Source organism: Talpa occidentalis, unplaced genomic scaffold (assembly GCF_014898055.3).
Source record: "Talpa occidentalis isolate TD23 unplaced genomic scaffold, MPIMG_talOcc4v2.1 talOcc4.8, whole genome shotgun sequence".
Classification (NCBI taxonomy): Eukaryota; Metazoa; Chordata; class Mammalia; order Eulipotyphla; family Talpidae; genus Talpa; species Talpa occidentalis.
This window is the reverse complement of record NW_023605194.1, coordinates 111082329-111098170: the sequence shown is the minus strand read 5'-3', so window position 1 is coordinate 111098170 and position 15842 is coordinate 111082329. Positions and strand designations below refer to the sequence as shown.

The 15842-nt window shown below is 37.3% G+C and overlaps 1 protein-coding gene across 1 annotated transcript in view; it reads left to right on the top strand.

The window, feature by feature from the left end:
* SMARCA5 (SWI/SNF related, matrix associated, actin dependent regulator of chromatin, subfamily a, member 5) overlaps nt 1–14530 on the top strand; it is a 29393-nt gene extending 14863 nt beyond the window's left edge. Inside the window, exons 10-24 of the mRNA XM_037495612.1 lie at nt 1278–1387; nt 2630–2856; nt 4891–5012; nt 5103–5255; nt 6495–6627; nt 6864–7012; nt 7204–7323; nt 8387–8497; nt 9060–9173; nt 9787–9909; nt 10582–10714; nt 11318–11436; nt 11745–11957; nt 13465–13572; nt 14239–14530. Coding sequence (XP_037351509.1) covers nt 1278–1387; nt 2630–2856; nt 4891–5012; nt 5103–5255; nt 6495–6627; nt 6864–7012; nt 7204–7323; nt 8387–8497; nt 9060–9173; nt 9787–9909; nt 10582–10714; nt 11318–11436; nt 11745–11957; nt 13465–13572; nt 14239–14304 — 2001 coding nt within the window. The 3' untranslated portion in view covers nt 14305–14530. The remainder of the gene's footprint in view (nt 1–1277; nt 1388–2629; nt 2857–4890; nt 5013–5102; nt 5256–6494; nt 6628–6863; nt 7013–7203; nt 7324–8386; nt 8498–9059; nt 9174–9786; nt 9910–10581; nt 10715–11317; nt 11437–11744; nt 11958–13464; nt 13573–14238) is intronic.
* Nucleotides 14531–15842: the final 1312 nt, after the last annotated feature.

Below are 15842 nucleotides of genomic sequence, written 5' to 3'. Positions count from 1 at the left end.
CATTGTGCTGGAAATCCTTGAAGAGGGCCGGTGGGGCTGAGGCCTTCACACGCATGTCTGGCACTTAGTGCTGGCTGTTGGCTTGAGCTGTACTAGCTTCTTCACATGTTAGAGAAATGTTGCTCATCATTTTTTTTTCACTAATTTTTAATTTGTTTTGCGATAATATTTTTATAAGCCAGTATAAATAGAACAGATAGGTATAAACATGTAAAAAAAGGTATCTTTAGTTTTCCAGTTACAATTATTATGTGAAAATGAATATATAACACAAATATGACTTACAAACAACATTTGAATAAAAGAAACCAGACATTACTGGGCATATCCTGTGCGTGCTTGTGCACACACACACCCCTGATATATATACACACACATACATTCATACATATATGTGTATCTCAAGAGAGAGAGTCAAAAATAATAGCAAAACAAATTTGATGTTACAAAGAAGACGTGCTTACTCTTGGTGAGGAAAAGGGATAGAGAGTGGGAAGGTTATAAAAAGGATTTCTGGGGTGTTGTTTAAGTAATGGTTGCATGGGTAAGTTTACTTAAAAACTGTAAATTTGAAAAGGATACAAAATTAAAAACAGTAGACTTAATGTGAACCTAGTCATTTCCTAAATAATGCTAGGCAGTGTGCATTTAATTAGTTTTAAACCTGAAAGGCAGTGAATATTGAAAACATTTACAAATTTTTTTTTTTTTTTTTTAAATAGAGGCATGTTTTATTTATTTGTTTGTTTGTTTGTTTGGTTTATACATGCACTGGGTACAGTCAGAAGCGCGGGAGGGTGAGAGAATTCACCAGAGCCAGAGCGGGGAGCAGAGCAGGCAGAAAGACCGAAGCACACTGCTGAGGGGAGCAGCGGGCGGCAGGAGAGGTCTGCGCGCCATGTGGGACCCTCCTCAGGTGGCCGGGGAGCAGCCGGGGATCGAACCGGCGCCGCAGAGGTCGCCGGCAGCTTCGCAACCCAGTGCTCAACCACTGCGCCACCAGGGAGGCCCCACATTTACAAATTTTGCTCTAGTATTTTGTATTTTTTTTAACAATATAACAAGTATATACTTAATACATATATTGAATAAATAGTGGTCTTGTATTACTATTCAGGATATCAGTTAACACCGTTACATATTTGGAAGGGAGTAAAAGTCATTTAATATTCAAGTAGATAATTTTTTTTGTTTTATGAATTTAATAGACAATTTTGAGATACTGAAATACTTAAATTAGAGATAAAGACATCTCCATTCCTTTTTGCTCATTTAAGGTTCTGCGTCCCTTCCTTCTTCGGAGAATTAAGGCTGATGTTGAGAAGAGTTTGCCTCCAAAGAAGGAAGTAAAAATCTATGTGGGTCTCAGCAAGATGCAGAGGGAATGGTAAGTGTTCTGAGATGTTAACGCTCTTGTGTCCTCACTAACTCTCATTGATACTTTGTTTTCTGAACTTGTGGTTCTTCAGCGAATTCCTTTTTGCTGGATTGAAGTCAATCTACAGAATTTTCTAGTCATTTAAAATAGGAAAACGACTTGAAAACCAAATTTTTGATGCAAAGTATAGAAACTATGATAGACAAGACCAGGATGGGAGGCTTATGAATCCAAAATTTTAAGTTTATTTTTATTCATTTATATTTTTGTGGGACCCTCGCCGGCGGCTGGGGAACGAACCGGTGCTGCAGAGGCTGCGGGCAGCCTTGCAGCCCAGCGCTCAACTGCTGTGCCACCAGAGGAGGCCCCAAAAAACCAAGTTTAAACACCAGGATTGGGCAAAATAAAAATGTTGAGAATCTTTAATTTTTCATGGGTGTATGAAATCTAAAATGCTAGAAATTACTGATTGAGCATTAAAACTTTTTCTGTAGATAGAAAGTTTCACATGAATCATCATTGCTAAGTGGCCTCAGAAAAACATGTTAGCTTGGCATAAATGAATGTTCTTTACTGTTTACACCACATCTCAAGTCTATGCAATTCCTAGTTTGCAAGGGGCTGGAGTTGGTAAAAGAACTGAACGGATGGGCATGTTATCTGGAAAAGAGGACCATTAGGGAAAACAGGCCATCGTCAGTCTTTCAACTTTTGAAATACAGGGTAGCGCAGCTATTAGGCTTATCTGCTATGACTCTGAAATACAGAACTAAGACTCAAGTCATTGTAAAGGGAATGCAGATCTTTTTCAGTCAAACATGCTAGTGAATTTTAATGTCAGTTATAATTGTGATGGAAAGTTCTGCCTTAAATGACTTAAACATGTTCCATGTTTGAAGTTGTTAAACATAGGTTGCTTAGATATTTATTTTGTTCAGATGAATAAGGTCCTGAAACTGGTATTTAAATACATAGCTGTTTGCTGCAGGATAATCTAAGAATTTAGATTCTTAGGGATTCCAGAATCTTTGCAATCCAGCCTTAGCTTATGGATGTAACTTCACTGCGTTCATATTTCCACCTCCCTCCACTGGCTTTTACTTATATTTAAATCATATTGTATTCATCTTATTCTTACCTTCATGCCTTACCTTTTCAGATTCTCCCTCAGACTTAGATTAAGTCTGTAAAGTGGCAGGGACGAGTAAGGGAATGTTTGCGATCTATTAACCATATTTTTGTTCTTACTAGGTATACTAGGATATTAATGAAGGATATAGATATACTGAATTCAGCGGGGAAGATGGACAAAATGAGGTTGTTGAACATCCTGATGCAGTTGAGGAAGTGCTGTAATCATCCATATCTCTTTGATGGAGCTGAACCTGGTCCACCTTATACAACAGATATGCATCTAGTTACCAACAGTGGCAAAATGGTGGTGTTAGACAAGCTGCTCCCTAAATTAAAAGAACAAGGTATCTATGTAACTGGTATCAAATTAAGGAGTAGTACAAACTTCTACAATTCTAATGTTAAAATAAGGGATTACTAGACTTTTAAGTGACTACTCTGGCACGTTCTTTTTTTTTTTTTTTAAAGATTTATTGATTTATTGATTTATACAAGCACTGGGTACAGTCAGAAGCGTGGGAGGGTGAGAGAATTCACCAGAGCCAGGAGCAGAACAGGCAGACTGATGAAGTACACTGCAGAGGGGAGCAGTGGGGCATGGCAGAAGAGGTCTGAGCGCCATGTGGGACCCTTGCCTGCGACCGGGGAGGCCCTCTGGCACATTCTTAAGCTGAACTGTGGGACTTTTAACAGCTGTTTTGTATTATCTGAATCTTCTTGCTTCCCCTTACTTAGCCACACATTTAGGCTCTAAATCTTACAGAAAGTGGTTACGGCAACCGTACTCTCGATTTTGGAAGAAGAGTTCTCATTTTATATATGCTTTCCCAGAAGTAATCAGCTTTTTGTTTCAAAATGCCCAAAGTGCTCTTCCCTCCCACATTACATTTCTCACATTTTTTATGTATAGACAGTGGTGGTGTGTTTGTGGCATTGTATTTAACTATTTTGGGGGATTTTTATTTTATTAAATAACACATGCATGAGCCCAAGTTCTTTTTATTACATGCTTACTTAATATGAAAAGAGCTTTTGATACGTGTACAAGTGTATTTAAATTATGTGAATGTAGAGTAAATGTAGTATGAAATTAGTTTTAACAGTTTCGACTCATCCAGCTCAATTTCAGCTCATTCATCTATTACGTGTATGCTTTCCTCTCCTAGATTATTTTGAAGCAAATCCTACGTATCAAATATTTCATACAGAAATTATTCTATAAAATGATATGTTACAAGATGGAAGATTACAAATTTCTCCTTTTGAGTTTCTCTGTACACTTTGCTAAAAATGACAGATGTATACATAGCTCAATCTTCTAGGATATTTACTATCAGAAACATAGTAGGAGTGGTCAGTGAATTTTTTTATACTTTAAAAAAAAGATTTATTTATGCATCCAAGAACTGGGGTATAGCCAGAGGTGTGAGGGGTGAGATGATTCACCAGAGAAGGGAGTAGAACAGGGGGATAGACTGAAAAACACTGCTCAGGGGAGCAGCAGGAGAGACAGGAGAAGTCTGCTGTGCCATGTGGGTCAGCTTCCTGGCCAGGGATTGAACTCGTGCTGCAGTGGCTGCAGACAGCTTCGTTGTACTGGGACTTAACCACCTTGGGCCACAAGGGAGGCCCTTAAACCTTTTTACGAAAATATATTTTCTAAAATACTTTCCTCGAAAACTTAGTAATTAAAGGAATTGGAATTGGTAGGAGTACTAATGAAAGCTGTTTTAAAGTTTTGCAGGGAAAATGGAAACTAGTGAACTGTCTGTGCATTTGGGATATAGGAAAGTGGAGTAGCAGCGGATTATAAGTGTCAGCTTCCAAGACAAAATAATTTATAATCGTTTTTCATAATGTTTCCTTTGTCTTCATATATTCTACAAAGGCATTGTGCAGCTGGCTGAAGAAATAGAATAGTTGAATGATTTGAATTAATGATCTAAGTGAAGGACTGCTACTATAGACATGAGGCACACATTATGGTCCTTTGGTCTGGAAGGGTGTAGAGTATTGGGATTGTGATGGTGGATGTGTGGGGTCATGCATATGGAGCACTTGCTCTGGAAAGTTATTTTTAATTTTCTGTGGAGTAAAAAAATTATCATCTCAGCCATGGAATGTCACAACCTCCCAGACTAGAGGCAAGTACCTTCCTAGTTTAACTTAACCTGTACTATGTATTATAACATATCAGCCTTTACTATTTGTTTGTTCCGTGATGAGAAAGATGTGGAGAATGACTGACTTGGCTAATAACATACAGTTTTTTTGCTTATTAATCAACTAGGTCATTTGGAATTAAGGGGTTAGCCTAAAATTTAAAACCAATTTTACTTTTGAGACCTCTGACAATGGGCTATTACATTCTCCCCCAGGTTCACGAGTACTAATCTTCAGTCAGATGACAAGAGTATTGGACATTTTGGAAGATTATTGCATGTGGAGAAATTATGAGTACTGCAGATTAGATGGGCAAACACCCCACGATGAGAGACAAGTGAGTAAAATGCAGGGAAAGGGCCTAACAACACAGATCAAACAATTTTCTGACAATGTTTCTTTTTTTTTTTTTTTTCCTGTCTGTTAGGACTCCATCAATGCATACAACGAACCAAACAGCTCGAAGTTTGTTTTCATGTTAAGCACACGTGCTGGTGGTCTTGGTATCAATCTTGCTACTGCTGATGTGGTAATTTTGTATGATTCAGATTGGAATCCCCAAGTTGATCTCCAGGCTATGGTAAGCAGATAAGAGATAAATGCATTCTATCTTAACAGATGTTTTAGTTAAAACAAGCTAATATGCATCCTACAAATGTCAGGGACTTACCCAGCAGAATTTTATTTTTTTCAGATCCAGTAGTTGAATGGAGGAAATTTGCAGGTGATTTTCTGTCTGAATGAGGGTATTTCCATCTCACCACTTTGCCTTTTCATACGATCTCAGAGGCCTGCTCTTTCCTCTGCAACCTAATGTCAAAAGGGGCAAGAGAGAGCTGAGGGTTGCCCAGCAAATTTTTTAGGGCTCAGACCTGTAAGTGCCCTCACATTCACTGGCGACAATTCTCATAGCAGAATTGACTGCGAGGGAATTGGTAAATGATACATAATTGTGTCCTAGGAGGGAAAGGAAATGAGTTTGTTAAACTGTTATCCTCCTGTCACATTAGATACTTAAAATATATGCCCTTGTGTGGGAGTACCTTTATCAGATCAGAAAGTTAATTCTTAGGCTGAAAAAATTATCTGTAGCTTGTAGATTCATATGAGAACTTTAAAAATCTTAAGTTTAATATTTCTAGTAACTTGAATCCCTATAAATCCAACTATGAAATACCTGTCTTTTATCCTCTGTTCTTTGTAAGGGTGGTCAGGGGGAAATTGATTTGAAATATGGGTCTTTGTAGCAGTGTGATTTGTGAGCTTACCAAAAGTGAAACAAAAGATGAAATTCAAATTAACTTTTTACTACTGGTATATTGTTACTTGTGTGATTTGTAAAGACTAAGGCTTTGACATTGTGGAGTTCATTTACCATGGTGCTTCTAGGAGCAAGTGAAAATTTGATTTAGATCTAGAAAAACCTTTTGAATTTAAACCTAAGGTTAGAAGATTCTTAAAAAACCAGCAAGCTTGAAATAAATTTTGTCTTGTCTTGCTGCCATTAGATCATTGGTATAATCTAATAAAATTAATCTGATGCATCTAATGTGATAGGAGGATAGTAGTTTAACAAACTCATTCAGAGATTTAGCAACTATTTCATATCTCCATAAAGATTTCTTTGTGAGATAATGGATTTGATCAAAACTGAGCAATTGAGAATCTAACAATATTAGTATAATACGAATCTGTTTTTAGTACAGTTTTGTTAACATATTTTAAAACTATGCTTGAGAATATTTCGTTTTTCAGTATATACAATCAAATGTTATTTTTGTGAATTTCTAACTTCAAAATAACATGGTAATTTGCTTAGGACCGCGCGCACAGAATTGGACAAACCAAGACAGTCAGAGTGTTCCGCTTCATAACTGATAACACTGTGGAAGAGAGAATAGTGGAGCGCGCCGAGATGAAGCTCCGGCTAGACTCTATCGTTATCCAGCAAGGCAAGTGCAAGGACTGAAAAGGCAGTTTCTTTGGGATGATGTCATGGCTAGTTATTTTCCCCCCTCACATTCAAGTAATATGATGCTTATGATTTTCTCCTTATTTTGCGTGATTGCTTTTGTTATTTGAATCAAAATGACATGGTATTATTACATTTCACAATTTAAAGTTCCAAGTTTCCATAGAATTAAGTGTGTTTAATTAGTATTACACAGCACAATCTTTCTCCCCCCAGGAAGACTTGTGGATCAGAATCTGAACAAAATTGGGAAAGATGAAATGCTTCAAATGATCAGACACGGGGCAACACATGTCTTCGCTTCAAAGGAAAGTGAGATTACTGATGAGGATATTGATGGTATTTTGGAGAGAGGCGCAAAGAAGGTAAGATGTAGATAAAATCGTGTTTCCAGTATTAAAATTCTTAATATGAACTACTTGAGGAAATACATGAGTTGTAGATAACATTTCTATAAAAGAAAGCCTCTGTGGATGTAAAGCATCCTTCATTTTGAATACAGTTCTCATGCTTTTTGTAATTGTTAATCTAATAAGGTGTTTATTTTGTTCCCTAGACTGCAGAGATGAATGAAAAACTCTCCAAGATGGGCGAAAGCTCACTTAGAAACTTTACAATGGATACAGAGTCGAGTGTTTATAACTTTGAAGGAGAAGATTATAGAGAAAAACAAAAGGTAATTTAGAAAGAGGTCTTGGTTACTAGAAGAAACTTGGAATTTTAAGTGTTAGGGGTAGTGTTTTGTAAATTTGTCTCAAACAGCACTTACTTCCATTTATTCACATCTAAGTTTTCATTTTTGTGTTACATTTAATGCCAAATTTTTAATTGGTAAGCTCTAAGATGTTTTATAATTGCTATATAATGAAGTGTATTGTCTACTGTTACGGTGAAGTATATTGTGTGGTGCAAATAGTAATGTGCATTTGAAAATTGAAATTATTGGCAAAACATAAGTCATAATACCTTGCTGAATTTTTCTTAATAGCAGAATTGACTGGTAATAATTAAAGGGAAAGTTTTTCTTATTTTGTAAAAGTCACTTGCTATTTTTATACAAGATAGAAGGAAAAAAATAATTCTGCCTGGTGTCTTCCTTAACGTTTAGATGTGTATATCCTCCAGATGTTTTTCTAGGCAACATCTGTGTACATATTTTAATTTAGGTTATAGTATAATTCTGTCTACTGTAGTATATGTTCTGTAGCACACAATAAGATTATCCTTACTATAGTTAAAAAAACAATTGAATTTTCTGTGCTATGTAGGCATAGTCCTGTGTGTTTTTTTTTTTTTTTTTTTTTTTTAATACAAGAGCTGGGGTACAGGCCAGATGCGTGGGAGGGTGAGAGGATTCACCAGAGGCAGAGCAGGGAGCAGAACAGGCAGACGGACTGAAATACACTGCTGAGGGGAGCAGCAGGTGCCACAGGAGAGGTCTGCTGCACCGTGTGGGATTCTCGATGGCTGACCAGGATCAAACCCACACTGCAGAGGCTGCGGACAGCTTCACAGCGCGGTGCTCAACCCGCTGCGTCACCGGGGAGGCCCATAATCCTATGTGTCAATTACAGTGTTTAACAAAATACAGTCCCTATTCTTGTAGAATTTATAGTCCAAGGTTTTATGATCTTTCCATTGATAAACAGTTGCTATAGTGGTGCGTACGAATTGCATTTGTGTAAGCTTTGTGACTGTATAATTAAAGTGGGTAACTTGAATTGTTTCCCACCTGCAAGATCGCATTCACAGAATGGATTGAACCTCCTAAGCGAGAAAGAAAAGCCAACTACGCTGTGGATGCCTATTTCAGGGAAGCGCTTCGTGTCAGTGAGCCTAAAGCGCCCAAGGTGAGTTCACTGAGCAGCAGAATACCCAAGATTCTGAGAATGCAAATTATTTTTCTTGACATTCTTGACAATATTTCTTGCAGTAAAATTAGATTGAGAATTATATTTTCTGTGATGCAGTGTGCTCCTTAAATTAAGAGTGAAGAGTTTTCTAAACTGACTTTTAAGTGTGCATTTCGTGGTGGTGGTTTCGGTTTTATTGAAAGATGCTTTCAGTTGCTTAGGGACGTGAATTGACTTGTTTGGTTTATGGAACGAAGATTGACAACACATTCAAAGCCAAATTGCTTTCTGTTGATTTAGTTAAAAATTTTTTTAGTAGCAGTAATGTTTATATTTTGGAAGCATAGGCTCCGCCCCCCATGGCACTCCCACCCCCAGAGCACCCATAACCCACACCATCTGTTATGCGCTCCCCATTTTATTCTTGCCTCCAGTCCCTGTGCTTCTCCCCCTCCCCCGCGCCCCTCCATAGGCCTCAGTTCTGTAGTGAACTTTGAGGAGCTAAAACTTTTGTGAGTTTGGCTGTGTCTGACCCTGTTCCCTGTTTCTTTTTCTTTAGGCTCCCCGGCCTCCAAAGCAACCAAATGTCCAGGATTTCCAATTCTTTCCTCCACGCTTATTTGAATTATTGGAAAAAGAAATTTTATATTACAGAAAAACTATTGGGTACAAGGTAATGGAAATTCTCCATTTGTGTTCTTTCCTTACTCCGACACCATTGAGTGTGTAGACATAAGTTATTTCTTAAAACTCAATTAATTTGAGCCCTACTAATAAGAAATATGACTGATCTTAGTTGTATATGTGCGGTACATAAAGTTGTATCTCTATCTCTTTTTTATTTATTTATTTATACAAGCATGGGTACAGTCAGAAGTGCGGGAGGGTGAGAGGATTCGCCAGAGCCAGAGCGGGGAGCAGAACAGGCAGAAGGACCGAAGTACACTGCTGAGAGGAGCAGCGGGCGGCAGGAGAGGTCTGCGCGCCATGTGGGACCCTCACCCAGCGGCCGGGGATTGAACCGGTGCTGCAGAGGCTGCAGGCAGCTTTGCAACCCAGCGTTCAACCACTGCGCCACCGGGGAGGCCCTCTATCTCTTTAAAAAGAAAAAAAAAACAAACTAAGTAATCTGGTTTGTTTTTAACTTAATTAAATTCAGGGTATTGTTATTTTTTTTTTTCATGGTTAGATTAAAACTTGTGTCATTTAGTTAAATATTTAATGATATATTTTCTAAAACTAAAGAAAAAAGTTGCTGATTGATGTTAGAGAAAAAATCTTTTTAGGTACCTAGAAATCCTGACCTACCAAATGCAGCACAGGCACAGAAAGAGGAACAGCTTAAAATTGACGAAGCTGAACCCCTTAATGATGAAGAGTTGGAGGAAAAAGAGAAACTTCTCACGCAGGTACAGCCTCAGCCGACACAGAGTTTACTGTTACGTTGTAAGGTGCTGTGTTAGGTTGTGTGGGGAAAAAAAGAAAAATTTGCTTTCAGACATAGAGTAACTGGAGCCGACGAAGCAGGGCGGGTAGGTGGAAGCTGGGCAGCGACTGTCCTGGGTTGCTGCGGTGGTTGGGATGATGTTGGGTAGCGGAGGGGTGTCCTTTCACTGCTGTCCTTCCAGTGCCCCCGTTTTTCTTTTCCTGAGACTAGTCTTTGTGGCTGCTATAAACTGCTGTTCGCAGATGCAAATCTGTGCAAGGGGCTTTAACATCCTCTTAATCTAGCTTCTATTTCTCCTTCTGTTTCCCACTTGCTTGCGAGTTTGCTCCATAGCCTCTATATCCATTTCCCTTTGCAAGCTCCTAACCATCTAAAATTCAGTGAAAATGTTACCTTTTCATGCGGTAATACCTACTCTTCTGCTCAGATTTAGTTGCTTGGATAGTGTATCTTAGCAATATATGATGAATTGAAAGTATATAAGGAAAAGTTACTACTTTTAAAAAAATAAAAAAGCTGGATGAGTATCCACAAAATTTTTTCTGTAGGGTTTGGAAACATTGGTGAAATAAAGTAGCGTCTTTTCCAAGTTCATTGTGCCTTGAGTAAATTTTTTGTTTCTATTGTTTTGAAGGGATTTACCAATTGGAATAAGAGAGATTTTAATCAGTTTATTAAAGCTAATGAGAAGTGGGGTCGTGATGATATTGAAAATATAGCAAGAGAAGTAGAAGGAAAAACTCCAGAAGAAGTCATTGAATACTCAGGTAATTCTTTTATTATTTTAATAGGTAAGAGAATGTCCTCAGACTTCGGATAACTATTGGAAAGGTCATATTTTCTTTCTTTGATTTATGTTCGATAAACTGAATTTTGCCATACTTGATGATTATTTTGTTTTTATGTTTTTAAAATTGATTAGAAAATATACCCTTCTTTAAAATGGCATAGTTATTTATTTTTAGCTCTTGTTAACGCTAGCCAAGAAACAAGAATAGGACACTGAATAATTGTTTTATTTTTATCTCATTCTCTTAGTAATTTCTCAAATATGATATGCTATGTTTTCTGACGTTTGTTGGATGGTCAAGTGAATGTGTATAATTGTGCTGTGATGAGCCTACTTAGAATTTAAGAAGAGCAGAAATTTAAGAGTTGGAACATATTTAAGCCATCCGGTTCATCTCACTTTTTTTACAGTTGAAACTGAGAAATTACGTGACTGTGACTGACTTTGTAGTATTAGATGTGAGAGAAAGAAGAGCATATCTTAATACCTAACAAATAAATTAGAGTGTTTATAACACTAAGATTTTTATGTTTCTCCCCCTTCCACTCATCCCATCTGTCCAACGTTCGTTGTTTTACAGCTGTGTTCTGGGAAAGGTGCAATGAGCTCCAGGACATAGAGAAGATTATGGCACAGATTGAAAGGGGAGAGGCAAGAATTCAAAGAAGAATTAGTATCAAAAAAGCACTTGACACAAAGGTATTATTCAATGTTATGAGCAGCTCAGTAATCTCAGAATTTACCAGAGTGTTGCAGTTCATGTGTCTGGGTTAGAAGCACTAGGCCTAACCCTTTCCTTGCATTAGTATCAAAAGTCAGAGTGTGTATTTCTCTTTACAGTGATAAAGACTAACAGGCTCTTTTAGGATAAATGCTGTATAATGCAGTGGAGGTCCTTTGACTAGAAAATTCTGACTTTAGATACTGCATTTATAGCTAATTTTAGTAAACCCAGGTTTGACTACAGATTATATAATTTCACATAATGTAAAATCCGATTTTGATAGATTGGACGGTACAAAGCACCTTTTCATCAGCTGAGGATATCATATGGTACAAACAAAGGAAAAAACTACACTGAAGAAGAGGATCGTTTTCTGATCTGTATGCTTCACAAGCTTGGATTTGACAAAGAAAATGTTTATGATGAATTACGGCAGTGTATTCGCAACTCTCCTCAGTTCAGATTTGACTGGTTTCTCAAGTCCAGAACTGCCATGGTGAGTGCTTGGGGCCTTTTGTGCAATGAAGCAAGCGCAAACAGTTCAGAGAAATTTTATTTATTTATTTATTTATTTATGTTTTATAGAGGCATGCTTTATTTATTTGTTTGCTGGTTGGTTTGTTTGTTTTGTTTATACATGCACTGGGTACAGTCAGAAGCGCGGGAGGGTGAGAGAATTCACCAGAGCCAGAGCGGGGAGCAGAGCAGGCAGAAGGACCGAAGTACACTGCTGAGGGGAGCAGCGGGTGGCAGGAGAGGTCTGTGTGCCATGTGGGACCCTCCTCCGGTGGCCCGGGAGCAGCCGGGGATCGAAACGGTGCCGCAGAGACTGCGAGCAGCTTCACAACCCAGCGCTCAACCGCTGTGCCACCGGGGAGGCCCCAGAGAAATTTTATTTAATATTCTTTAAGATGAATTGTGAATTTGAGATTAGGAAATTGTGGTTCTGTTATCTTGGGGGTAAATTTTTGCTACAATATTGTTAGGTTAAATTAGTTCTTTTGTTGTTGCTTTTTAATTTTATTTTTAGCTGAGGTGGTATCACTATCAGGTACTACTCCCGTAGTCCACCCATGCCCAGGCATCCATGGTGCACAGCCTAGTCCTCTGTGCTCCCCTCCCCTCCCCCGCCCCTCTGGGTGCGTTCAGTTCTATAGTCTGCTGTCACAGGTTAGTGAAGCTTGCCTTTGTCTGACTATATACTTAAAAACTTATATTCTGTTTAGTCACTATTTAATACATTAATGACTCCATTTGTTTTTCCTTCTGACTTGTTTCACTTGGTGTGTCACTCTGCAGCTGTTAGAGGAAGTGCAGGACTTAGATGCCGCTGCCTCTTGGTCTCTCTGTTAAAGTGCTAACACTCCAAGAAAAACGCAGTTTAGCTCCATCAGTAACCAGAAGTGATGCAAATAGGCATGTTTCCTACTCTGTCTACACTGTACAGTCCTACCTGGAGGCCATAGATATCTAGGGAGAGATGAGGTAGAACCCCTCATAAATGCCCATGGCTGTCTTTCCAGAGTTGACGTGTAGTACATTGCCTACCCTACATCCTAGTGATGATGCTTTTGAGGGAAAGTTTATGAGCCTATTACAGTGAACCCTAGTTCGTTTTCACTGAAATACACAGAATCTTGCCATTTTCAAGCTTTTAGATGCAAATGCCAGTTTTTGGCATAAAAATAAATAGCAGTATTGCATGTAATTTGAGGTGTGCACTTTTAGTGCTTTAGTTCCTTGGTGAAGGAAGAATTTATGATGAATACCTGACAGCATGAGTTTAAATAAGGAAGTTAAAACATTTACAAATATCATTCATATTTTCATAGCATGGAGTATGTGTGAAAATAGTTCCTTCCTTTTACAGAATTTTTATTGGGAAATATGTAGATCATTTTTATATTACCTCTTTAAAACATCTTTGCTTAAGAATTGTAAATCATGAAAACTTAAAGATGGAAAATACATATTTATCTTATAAATTTATGTTTACTGTTCAGGAGCTCCAGCGGAGGTGTAACACTTTAATTACCTTGATCGAAAGAGAAAACATGGAACTAGAGGAAAAGGAGAAGGCAGAGAAAAAGAAAAGAGGACCAAAGCCTTCAGTGAGTGCTCATGAATATGTGACTGTTTTCTCGGAGCATGTAGCCTTTTTTAAGAATTTGGAAATTGTCATTGATGTGTTAGTTATGTTTGTTTTTGTAAATAATAGTCTTAAGTCACAGTATAAAATAACTGATTGCATCGTGTTACGGTGTGGGTTCATCGTAGGGGGGGATTCAGGAGAATCTGGGAAGATAGCCTTGTGAATGCCAGGAACCTGTTCTTGGCCTGGGGGGAGTCAGTTACACTGTCAGGCTGTAGTAAATACCAGGAAGGCATTGGATTTACAGCCTTTGCCAGTACCATTTAAAAACTTTGATTTAGTGCCCCAGTGATGATTCTGGCAATGTGAAAGCAAAACTTTGAAGACAGAAGTAATGTATTATAAGTGCATGAATAAATGAATGTGTCTAGAGAATAACTGCTATTTGTAACCTTTTATTTTGGTTAGAGGTCATGCTATTTGGTATGTTGTGAATTATGAAGTATTCATGTACTTCATTATTCGTGTTAAAATTTGTTAATGTGTCAGCAAAATGAGTAGATAAAATTACTTGGAGAATCAGGATTATTTGGGGTAAGAATATAGTATCTGCTGCTATGTGGGAGTGCTTTTTCCTATTGATAATAGTCTGGTGATGAAAAGGAATCCTTCTGTTTGTTTGTAGACCCAGAAACGTAAGATGGACGGAGCACCTGATGGTCGAGGAAGAAAAAAGAAGCTGAAACTATGAATGCGTATTTGTTTCATAATCACTAACTTTAAACCAGTAGTTCTTTAATTTACGGGTCTTCATAAGATGTACTGTACAATGCTCAATTGTTATGTCATCCAGACATCAGGTTCATCTGTTTACTGAGCTAGAAACATAGTATGTAGTTTCACTTTTTTAAACGCAACAGCTGTGCTGAAATTTTTTTTTATCATAACACTTGAATAAAATAGGCATCATTTATTAATAAATGTTTCATTTGATTTCTTTTTCCATTTGTGAAGATTGTGACTGTTTATCAGCTATTAATTTCTATACTTGTGAAGCTTGGAAAAAAGCAAACAACTAAAAGCAAACAACTGAAAAAAAAATTCAAATAACCTACATCCCTTCGGTCTTAGTTGTGTAACTGTCTTAACTCACTTTGCCTTTGCAGAAATTTCGGTATCTTCTTTGTAGTGCTACTGAGTCTTACCTGGGAAGATGATGTAAATTGCATTCTCCTTGCTTATTATATGAGTAGGATGACAGAAAAAGGCAACACAGATTATTAAATTCTATGCATATTTCTGTTACATTTTCTGTTTCTGTTGTTGGTTCTGAAATGAATACGCCCTATTCCTTTGGAAGAATGGCCTTTTAGTTGTATAGCCAAAGACATTTAGTATTTTCTGGTTCCTTAAGGTGTTATTGTACCATTTTGTAAAAGGAGTATTATTATTATGTTATTATTTTTTAATGTTTGGTAAATATTTTGACAAATTACCTTCTGAAGCAGGCACAACTTAGATAATGGCAAAACTAAGGCGATTTCTTTTTTGTTACTAAAAAGACCCAGACAAAATAAGGTGTGAATTTGTCATACTGTTAAATTGAAATTGGTGACAAGGTGTATCCCCTTACAATTTAACTTTTGAGTTTCAGAGTAATTGAAAATTTTATTTTACTATATTTTAATGATAATTTCTGAGTGTGAGCAGCAAGACTGACTGAAATTCCAGTTTTTGTTTCATATGGACAGACTTGATAAACTGGAGACCCTGAAGCAGGAATACCCAAAATGTAGTGTCAGGATTTTAGCTGTACCAGAGGCCTTTATGTGCTACACATAATTTGTATAAAGTTTTATATGTGCAAATTGGGTACATGAACAGTTCTCCATTTTTCTAAGGGAATGCAATAAAATGTAGCATCGTGAATAAATATAACTTTTATAATCCTAAGTGGTCTTTCATTTCTTTAATTTTCTTTTCTCATTAAATTTTTGCCTTTTTTCCTCAGGTCATTATTTCTTTCCCTTAATTAGATTTCTTCCACTAAAATTTCTGTCAGTTGTTATGATCTACCCACATATAATTGAGATTTTTTAAATTTAAATGCTGCTTTCTATAGTAGTATTAGTACTGCTTAATTTTCTAAAATGGGGGACTTGCAGCTATCACTGTCAAACAAAAGGCAGTGTTTATAGCAAGTTTTAGAAATTACGGTTGTGGGTCATAATGCAAAATTTGACGGTTATATTTTTCATGAAAGTAGAGCTTCTTAAAAGTGAGGACTTC